Here is an 11,008-nt window from a genome sequence, read left to right on the forward strand (position 1 = left end):
TAGGCCCGAAACGTCAGCCTTCCAGCTCCTATGATGCTGCTTGGCCTGCTGTGTTCATCCAGCTCTACACCTTGTTATCTCTGTTGGAAAAGATGGCAGTCTTTTATACTGATTATTATCATTGAATAGAAACAAAATGTTTGATTTCTTTGCTCCAGTTGGTTGTTAAAATCTTGCAAGGTTAATGAAGCTTCTGAAGAATATTGCTTGTTAATGCTAAAATGTTAGTGATGGCTGGTGACTGAATCTTCTAACGTACTTTGATTAACAACTTGTATGGGGACTAATATGTTGTATTTGTGTACTTCTTCACTTGCAGCATCTGTGCGATAAGAATTCTCATTTCTAGAAGGGATGAGGTAGGATAGTTCACGTGAGAGTTTGGCAGCAATATGAAGTTGAGTCAGCAGCAGATTTTCCTCCAGGTCTGAGATCATAGATTGTGTCAGCTGTAGCTCAGTAGCATTCTCACTTCTGATTCAGAGCTTTTGGATTCACGTTCCGCCTCAGAGACCAGCATAAAATCAACACTGATTTTCCACAATGTTCTGCTGTTGGAGATGCCATCTTTTAGATGTGAAGTTAAATTGTCTGCCCCAGTTTTTATGTAAAAGATTCCATGACTCACCTTTTGAAGAACAGGAGACTTTATCCTGTTATCTGGGCTAACATTTGTTTTTCAATCTACTTAACTAAAATTGATTATTAAGGCACTGTTATGTAGGTGCTCGTGGAACCTTGCTGCGCACATTTCTTAACTTATAACAATAACCGTACTTCAAAACTACTTAATTGTAAATGCTTAGAGACACACCAAGTATGCAAATGTTTTATAAATACAAATTTGTTTAATGAAGTTTTCCAAAAGCAGAAAATGCTAGAAATGTACAGCAAGTAAATTGGCATCTGAAAGAGAAAACTAAACGTTTCAAGTGTGACCTGTTATATATGTAGTTGCGGTTGCTGCCCTTTTGAGAGCTGGTCAGGGGTCCTAGAGGGGTAGATCTTGGTTTCAGCCGAGAACCGGCTGTGGAGGTGTGAGGATCATCAATAAAGCGTTCCCGTTCGCTTTTACCATTTGTCTGCCTGTTACATAATTCCTTGTTTCAAAAGAAGGATCAACATGACAACCAGCTACCAGGATTGGATCCAGCCTACAAACTCTGTGCAAATGCTGTTTTTTTTAATGTGGAGGAGACATTGCCTGGACTTCAGAAATGGCGTAACGATTGCAAGGGGGCTCGGGCTGTGATTGGTGCCAGGAAAGAAGATACTCAGCGGTGTGTGAGCTGAGAGCAGCACTCTGACCAACAGCTGTAGAAGAGAGCATGTAGCTGGGAGCTACTGAAGTCGTCGCAGAGTGTGGTCGTGAGGAGACTCTGGCTATGGGCGATGCCAGGGTGGAATGATATGTTAACACAGCTGGTGAGGGAGCGGCCTATGCTGGAGCATTTGCTGAGGGGGACTTGGGCTGCAATAGCTACTAGACAGAAGTAGCAGGAGAATATTTGAGGTGATGAGACTGTTGAATGAAGAGTCAGAAAATTGGATTTCATGCATACAACACTTAAATTAGTTCTTAAAGGTGAAAAAGGTGTCTGAGGACATCATGGTATTGTTTTTTTTTAAACACCATCGTGAGCTCTTGGAATGTCTTCTCTGGTTGTACCAGACTCCGCAGAATTGCTATGTGAAGTGTTAGAAAATTATTTCCCAAATGGGTACAGCACGAAGGAGAGTCCATTGCCTAATTTGTGGCTGCCTTAAAGAGGTTTGCAGAACACTGAAATTGGAGGATTCGTACAACGTGCCTGACAGGACCTTTGGTTTGTGGCCTCTGACATGAGGCCATTGAACAGAAGCTAGTACAAAGGAGATTTCAGGGTCACTTTAGAAATTGCTACCTCAATGGAGTTGGTTGTTAGTAAAGCAACCCACTTGGCTGATGACACCCTGGTGCGTCAGGTAGTACAAACTCGGCAAAGTGCGCTACCAAACCGTCAAATGGCTGCAACGAGTCAACGTTTTGGATTTGGGAAACCCAGTGCTGCATGAATAAGTGAGTGGGTCATATTGCCCGAAACTGCCAGGTACAACCCAAACGAGAGAAGGGGAGCCAGAAAGAAATAACCCTGAGGACAGGGCATATAAGGTACATGCTGCCAGCCAGGGTGGAGACCGGGAGTCAGCTGGACCTGTAGGAGAAGCAGAAGGCCCGGAGTCAGGAGAGGTTCAGTTAAACATCCTGTAGGTTTGGGGCGGAGCTGATCATTTTTGGGGTTTTCCCAAAGTAGAGGCAAAGGCAGTAAAAAATGGATGTGGACATGGGTCCAGTGATGTCCTTGATTCCTGAATGAGTCTATAGGGGAAAGGTAGTACCATTAAAAGCAGCCAAGATTATACTGCAGACATACCCAGAACAAGTGGCGCTATTGAAGCGTTATGTACTGGGTAAAGTGCAGTTAAGGGATGAGTGTGCAGAATTGCCATTTTATTTAGTAAAAAGCAAATGATCTGCATTATTCAGATGCTCCTGGTTACAAAAATTAAGGTTGAACAAGGATAGGGTTAATAGGCTGGCAGACTCAAACAAGAGTTTGAAAGTGATCCTGGACAAGTACAAAGATGTCTTCAAAGGAACCCTGAGGGAAAAGGAAGGAATCAAAATTAAATTACAGCTGAAGCCAGCGGCTTGTCCTAGGAGGCTGAAGGTGCGTCCATTATCGTACACCATCCGGTCCAAAGTGGAGGCAGAACTGAAATGGCTGATGAATCTGAGAGCATTGGAGTCAGTAACCACCAGTGAATGGGCCAGTCCAATCTTTCCTGTCTTAAAAAACAGATGGCATGATAAGAAGTGGTGGTGACTTTAAGGTCATAGTCAATCCAGCTCTGAGACCGGATCAATACCCCCTTCCATGCATAGAAGACCTATTCACTGGGCTGGAAGGGGACAAATTTTTAAAAACGGATCTGTCTCAAGGTCTGTCTACAAATGGGGGTCATGAAGGAGTCTGAGCCACCTCTGACAATAGTGACACGCAGGACTGCTCCACTATCAGCAGTTTCCTTTCAGCATCACATGAGCACCAGCTATGTTCCAGAGGGCCTTGGATCACATATGAATTGGGTTACAAGATGTCCAGTGTTATCTGGACAATATTTTGATTGATGGATCCTTGGAAGAGAAGCATTTGAAAAATTTAAAAGGAACTCCTTTTTTTTTAAAAAAAGCTGCAGGAGCAGGGTGTACAAGTAAAAAGAGAGTATTACAAGTTTTTAAAAATTCCATTGAGTATTTGAACCTTGTAATTGATGGTGAGGGACTACACAAGGTTCCCAAGAAGATGAAGGTTATCATGAAGGCCCCTAGACCAGACAAGATTCCTCAATTGAGATCTTTCTTGGGTCTTGGAAATTATTATGTCAAGTTCTAGGCTGATCTGGCAATTGTGCTAAAATCTCTTGCATCAGTTACTGGGACAAGGGCAGCTGTGAAAATGGACTCGGGAATATGAGGTGGCTTACCAGGTGCTGAAGCAAGCCCTAAAAAGGTCGGAAGTGTTGACTGATTTCAACCCAAAGTTGCCACTTCAATATGCGTGTGACACCTCGCCTTATGCGGTAGCTGCTGCACAGTCACACGTCTTGCCAAACTGAGATGTAATGCCCATCCCATTTGCATTGAGGTCACTAACAAAGCCTGAAGAGAATTATGCTGAAGTCAGAGTAGAAAGATTGAGCATCATCTTCTGCAGTAAGAAATTCATCTGTTTCCTTTATGACAGGCTCTTAGAGCTACTCTCTGACGGCAGACCCCTAACCTCCATTTTTAGCCTATATGTGAGGATACTATTGATGGTGGCTGCATACTGCAGAGATGGACGCTGGTGCTGTCACCCTCCCATATGAGATCAAATACAGACAGGTGGAGAAGCACAGTAATGCAGATGCTTTGTCAAGGCTGCCACTAATGACTGGAACCTGAAAATTATTTACTTTTCCCAAGATGACAAGGTGCTGGTGTCAGCAGGTCAGGTGCGGAATATTACTCGGAACCACCTGGTTTTGAGCCATGTGGTGGACTTAGTTCCAAGAAAGAGGATCAGTCACGGAAACTGCCCAGAACTACACCCTTATGTGTCCAGGAGGTGGAAATTGTCCATATCAGGCGTGTGTTTAATGTGGAGAATGAGAGTTGTTATCCCTCCCCCATTAATGGGAAAGATGCTGGAACAAAGGCACCCCCGATGTGGTGAGAACGAAGGAGATAACCAGGAGGTTTTTTTGGTGGCTGAAAGTGGACTTGCAGATTGAGGCAAGAACGGGATCATCCGAATCCTGCACGTTAGTAAGGATGGCACTGCTGTTATTGCCCCTTCACCCATGGGAACAGCCTCATACACCGTGCAGTGGATTCATGTTGATTTTGCAGGAACGGATGCTGCTAGTGGTCATAGATGTCCACTCCAAGTGGCCTGAGCTGGCGGTCATCAGCAGAAGCAGTGATTAACTAGCTGGATGAAATATTTGCCAGGTCACAAGTGACAGTGGTTCAGTTTGTGGCGCAAGAGTTGGAGGAAAATCACGGAGTCAGACACGTGAGATCAGCTCTGTATCACTTTGCGACAAGTGACCGGGCAGAGAGATTTAGTCAACTGTTGACGCAGGCCTTAAAGGCTTCACAAGGAGAGGGTTTGCTAGGACAGCGAATCAACAAGTTCCGAAGCGTGTTGAGGAACATGCCACGTGATGATCCAGTATTTGCTGGCCTCCTTAATGTTCAGCTAAGAATTGTGTTTGATTTACTGAGGCTAGAAGAGACCAGAGAGGTGGTCAAGCGAAATCAAGGTGGTCAGTTGGCCGGGAAGGTGGGAACCTCGAGGCCCAAGGATATTGCAAAATGGAGAGATTGTGTTAGCCTGGAAGTTATACATCTGGGGAGAAGTGGAGCTCAATTGGGACTGTTGTCATATGTGGTGCAGCCTATGGATGAACGAGTTTGGAGGAGACAGGCTGACTGACTGGTTGCTGCCCTTCATCAGCAGAGGGCAGGGTGGGTGGGGTTGGTGTGGAGGAGTGGCCTTACAATACCGATTCGGTCCAGGTGTCTCCTTGCCAGAGTTGGCCATTCCCCTCAGGGGGAGACAACCGCACCATCCCTGGGCAACAACAGCCAAGCCATGGAACAACAAGAGCTTCCTGAAGACTACACTGGAAAAAGTTGCTGAGATTAGGAGATGGTCTTCGAGGAATCACCATCCATCTGAAAGTCATTGTAAATTATGGAAGGGTCATTTTTGTTTTTCCATTTTTTTTGTATTCATTCCTGATGCATATATGTTAACTACAATTCTTGAATAGTAGTTATAATTGTTGTATATATGCTTATTAACGGAAGTTTCTAAAAAAAGGGGGAGGGTGTTGTGAACATCGTTGAGTGTGCTGCCCCTTTAAGAGAGCTGGTCAGGTTAGTGGAGAGGCTGAGCTTTGGGTCCAGTCTAGAACAAGCTGTGAAGGTGTGAGCATCGTAAATGAAGTGTTTGCGTCAGATTTACATTTTGTCCACTTTGTATGTAATTCCTAGTTTCAAAGGAAGCACCAACATTATGTTACCCTTTACTGGTACACTGCTTAGAAGCCTAGTTGACAGTATAAAAATTCCATGAACTTAAGTAAATTTTAATATTTAGCCTATCATGACACTTCACAGTTCACAGAAAAATTGGAATAGCTTTCATTGCAGTGAAGATAGTGGCATTGCAGTGAAGATAGTGGCACTGCATTTTTTAAAGCAACCAAATGTGTTTCTGATAAAAAGTAACTTATTTTCGTGTAATATTCAGGGAACTGAACAACATGGGAGTCTGGTACAGAATGGGAAGAGTTCCTAGAACACAAGAGGTGTCAACAACTACAGTGACAACAACATCCCTGACGTCCTCATCTTCACCGAGTCCTGCTCCTAATCTCCCCAGGTACTTTTTTTAAAAAGAAATTAACGGCTGGATATTAATCCCTCTTTTTGTGGCAAGAATGTCCTGGTATGACTCCTAAAGTTGTACCTTTGCAAAATCAAAGTGCAGTTGTAGTAGCAAACACAATAATTCTATTGGTAAATTGGCAATGTGGGTTTGGTAGGGTTTTCCTGATGTGAAAATTTTCAGTGTGCTCAATGCTGGAGTTCCGACATATTGCCATGATATTGAGGCAGAGGAGACTACTTGTACTGTCACTTGATCTGTTTTTTTCCCCTCTGTTCCTAACTTTTTATTGCCTATTTTCTGCTGAGGTAAGTGAGATTTGCATTGAAAATGTTTTCAAGCTCAACCACTTGCTTCCATGCAGCAGTAAACCCAAGACTGAACCTCTGGTCACTTGTCATTTGTGACTGAATTGTCTTTGGTGCTGCAGTTCACTGTCATGTGAAAGATCTTGTTTGCTAGAATAACTTGCAACATTTCTCATCATGACAGTGTTGTACAAGTCGGGAAATTGTTTATTATGGATTTATGCATGCTGAATGTAATCACAGAAATGACTTGACTGACGTTTGACTTTGCTGAGACCAAGAGCAAAATGTTTCAAATTTCTAAAGAATTTGTTGATTTTTTTTTTTTTTTTGTTTGTTTTGTTTCAAACGTCAGGATGAATGTTGCATCTATATATCATGTATAGTATGGCAGGACACGTAATATGGTATTTCTGAGATATACAGCAAAGCTGTTTAACTTCCATCAGCAAAAATGTTAGCCTATCAACTAATTCAGTTGCAGCTCCAAAGTCATGGATAATATTATGTTTCTGAACAAAACAAAACACACTTATTGTCATTACTAATTTTTCTGGCTGTAAGTGATATTACTATTTTTCTGTTGCTATTCTAGGGGAGAGGGGATCTTACACACTAAATTATGACAGTTTGGAAGCTCTGTGTTCAAATTGTGTTGATAATATGCTAGATTTAGGGAGGTGGTCCTAATTTGTCTTCTGAAGCCGAAATGGAGAGGGGCAACTTTGGCTGTAATCCATGTTGAACACAATCAGGAGTGCAGATATTAATACGGGGGCGGGGGGGGGAAACTGACGAATAATCAAGTCTTAGGCATCACGAAAGCAATCCCAGTTAAGCCCTAGGCTAGAAACATCAAAGGCAGGCTTTTTAAGGATTTTCTTTCATGCATTGGCAAGTTTCTCAACATTAAACATGCTTCAGAATTGCATGTTTTAAATCTTTCTTGCGCGGGTATGTTTTCATCCACCTTAAAATCCTTAAGAATGGCCAGTTGTCAAATTTATTTGCATAATTTGATTGAATTGTTTCTTGCAGTTATCAATTTGAGATTTATCCTGATAGGGTGCAGCCAGGGAGGAAAAGTGATGCACAAGTGCTATTGTTCCCCACTACAGTTCCACCACATGGAACACTGTGGTTATTGAATGGTGTGAAGATGTCAACCACATTGTTGTGGGTCTGGAGTTGCGTGAAGGCCAGATTTCCTCTTCTAAAAGCCACGAGTGAATCTGATGGATTTTTATGCAATTCAGTTGTTTCATAATCATTATTAATGGGACTAACCTTCTATTCTAGGTTAATTAATTGTATTCCTGGTCTACAAAATAGCCGAGGTAGATAGTTAGAGATAGTAGGAACTGCAGATGCTGGAGAATCCGAGACAACAAGGTGCAGGGCTGGATGAACACAGCAGGCCAAGCAGCATCATAGGAGCAGAGAGGCTGACGTTTCGGGCCTAGACCCTTCATCGGTAGATAGTTAGTTATTTTAAGCCACTGTCCACCTCCTCTTTATCACCACTACCTCCAAAAGCTCACCTTTTTTATTCCTTTGTGCTGGCGAATTGTTACCCCATCTACAACTTTCCTTTCAACTCAAGTTCCTGAAACAGTTGTTCTCTCCCAAATCTACAACTCGGTTCTACTATCTCCAACTGTGTTTCTGTTCTCTGTCACAGCACTGAGACGGCCAAATTAAAAATATCAGATAATATTCTCTGTTCACAACGTATGTTGACTCTTTGATTGCCCTGCAGCCTTGGAGATGCTCAATCATGCCATCCTTCTATGGCACCCCTTTTCCATTATTCATTTTAGTAGCACTACCCTTGCTTCCCTCTACTCACTTATTCAAATGCAGCTAGAGCAATGCCTGTTCCTGCAGGATCTATTCTTGACCAACATCATTTCCTTCCTTATCTACATGCATGAGGTTAGCATCCACATGCAAGGATGGACTATAATTTCGCCATTTGTCCTGACTCCTTTCTCATTCCTGTATTATAAGAATATTTGTTCAATATTCTCTTGAATGGATCACAGTTTCCTCCAATGTAATATTAGGAAGATCAAAGTTATTGTATTCACCTGCCCAACCTAGCTATGTATTTCCCTAAAACTGGACTGTTTGCAGCCTTAACATTAAATTTGATCCTGATTTAAGCACATGATCCCATATCTCTCCATCAGAATGACTGCCTGCTCTCACTTGTAAGACATCACCTGTCTCCAGCCCTCCCTTTTTTGTCTGTTCGCAGCTGTAACCCTCATCCTTCCCAAGATATTTCCATACTCGATTTATTCCAATACCTTCCTAGTTGTCTAACCTATACCATTTCAATTCCTCTAAAGCTCTGTTGCCCATATATCTCGCTTAACTTATCACTGCATCTCGTTGTTGCACAATTGTTCCTAGTGCCAATTGCTTTAACTTAATCTTCTCACCCTTTTTCTTGTTCCTATGTCTTTCAAGCCCCAGAAACTGGAGAACTATCTGACTTATGAGGTCTATGCCTAGGAAATGAATCATCCAAGGGATATTAGCTTAATTGACAGTTGCTGATTCACTGCAATTTTTGATATTGAATTTACCATTGTAGTAGTGTAAAACATTGTACAGAAACCTAAACTGGAACTAAAGTTCTACCACATGTAACACTATGGTTATTGAATGGTCAGATGATGTAATGGCTCAGTTTTAGAGTTGCAGTGATCTAGAATTTTGGACATACCGTTCATCCGCCTTCTGGATTCTAGTTTTGTAGCGCATTACATTGCAAAGTTACAAATGTGACCTTGCTGCAAACTGGTAGCAAGCAGGTATAACCCAACTGCACATTTACTTGGTGCTCCTGTTTATTTCCTTTGTGTTTGGAGCTGATTGGGCCTATTTGTGACCACTAATGGAAAAGAGACATTTCCAAATTATTACTTTGTAGCATTTCTTTTTGTTTTGAAGGACATCTCAGTTTTTGTGAAGCTGTCTAATTTTTTCACTTCTACCACCATAATCAAAGGTTTGAATGATGACTAGCAGCAAAAACATTTTTTTCTTCTCTTTTTATAAGCTGTATTTGTTTTCATCTCTACATTTACCCTTACAATTTAGGAATCTTGAGGCATTCTTACCGAACAAACAAATGAGTTTACCTCAGTTTATTTTTAATTGACGTATTTTAGAACATAATTAAGAATTGAAATTTTTTTTAAAAATTACAGCCTTGCAAAAGTTTGATTTTGGAGTGGCCAGATAGTTTGTGTTCTTTGGTTTACACACCTTGCTTTGTGGACTGATTCCAAAATAGTAATTTTCAGCTTTGGAATATAAATTATTCTTGTTATTTCAGCTTTGATTTGTAAAAAAATGTAGAACCATTAAATGGAAATGCCTGATTCCAGCAATAATAAATTACTCTTTTTTTTTAAACTTTATAGTGTGAAATAAAACATTGTCAATGTCTGTCTGTGTTCACAAGTAGGTTCTCATTAAAACTTCAATGAGCTACAGATTTTTCTTTGCTGTTTTTTTGACTCAAAATGTACTGAAAAGGATAAAAGAAAACATTGATGATTTTTAAGTTCCTTGTTAAATTTTACTTGGCTTTCAGTCTTGCAAAAACCCCATCATTGACTCGAGCAGAAATGTCTGTAAATGTACTACAGGGACGAGAGGTTTGTGGTCTGTCTACTAAATGAAAAAAGGAATTAGTGAGTGATTTTTTGCTGTGTGTGTAGTCAGCTGGGATTGACCTTATAAAACTGGGTTATTAAGCTGAAGGTGATAAAGGGGAAAATATTGATCCCTTGCCTTTGAAAGTATGCAAGGCTCTTTTGTTTGTCTGCATAGACTGTATTTCAACATTGCTCAAAAAGCCCATGACCGAGCTTTCAAATTTCCTGCATTACATTGTTTACTCTATTTCCTAAAGCAGCTACCTGTAGTTTTATGATGGAATACTTAGTTGCCATTTTCTTCCAGGTTGTCAAAAGAAGTTTAGATATCAGTTTAACGACGTCTTAAATCTGATACTGACAGTATAACAGTCTAGCACATCAGCACTATTTTGTTTCAGAATCTTTTTAAATTAATTTTGCTTTAGAATATAAATTACACCTGTACAGTTTATGAAGTCCTGATACAGTTTGCAGTAATGTACTTGTGGAGGACTGCAGGATACAATGGAACAGTCAGAATGTTGTACAGATTGCACAGTGTACATTGTACAGTGCACAAGGGTCAGAATAATTTGCCAGTTATACTTAAGGTTTGGCTGGATCAGAGGCTATCACATATGACTGAAACTGTGCAAGACCCAGGATTATGTTTTGATGCTTTAGTTGAGGGTTAATGTTCTGTACATGCACTGTGACATGCTCTGGCATCGTTCAGTGTTTGGGATCTGTTTGAGCTGTTGGTTTTGAGAAATGGGTTCCAGATTGCCTGCTGTCTACATAATTCCTGGTGGAGTCCACACATATTTTGCAAACATGTTTAAGCTTTGGTATTTAAAAGTTTCAGGATCTATATGACATACTGTACTTTACGAAATGTGTTGTTTATGCATATCAGGTGGTAGTAAATTCCAGGTATATTGTACGTTTGTACCATGCACGGTTCAAACCAGTCTGTCAAGCAAGAAAGAGACCTAAGACAACAAGGTGCAGAGCCGGATGAGCACAGCAGGCCAAGCAGCATCACAGGAGCAGAAAGGCT

At 41.2% G+C, this 11,008-nt stretch overlaps 1 protein-coding gene across 1 annotated transcript in view; it reads left to right on the forward strand.

The window, feature by feature from the left end:
* mvb12ba (multivesicular body subunit 12Ba) overlaps positions 1 to 11,008 on the forward strand; it is a 97,781-nt gene that overhangs the window by 17,234 nt on the left and 69,539 nt on the right. Inside the window, exon 3 of the mRNA XM_048613724.1 lies at positions 5,847 to 5,978. Within this exon, the coding sequence (XP_048469681.1) occupies positions 5,847 to 5,978 (132 nt within the window). The remainder of the gene's footprint in view (positions 1 to 5,846; positions 5,979 to 11,008) is intronic.

This window comes from Rhincodon typus, chromosome 28 (genome assembly GCF_021869965.1).
Source record: "Rhincodon typus isolate 14 chromosome 28, sRhiTyp1.1, whole genome shotgun sequence".
Classification (NCBI taxonomy): Eukaryota; Metazoa; Chordata; class Chondrichthyes; order Orectolobiformes; family Rhincodontidae; genus Rhincodon; species Rhincodon typus.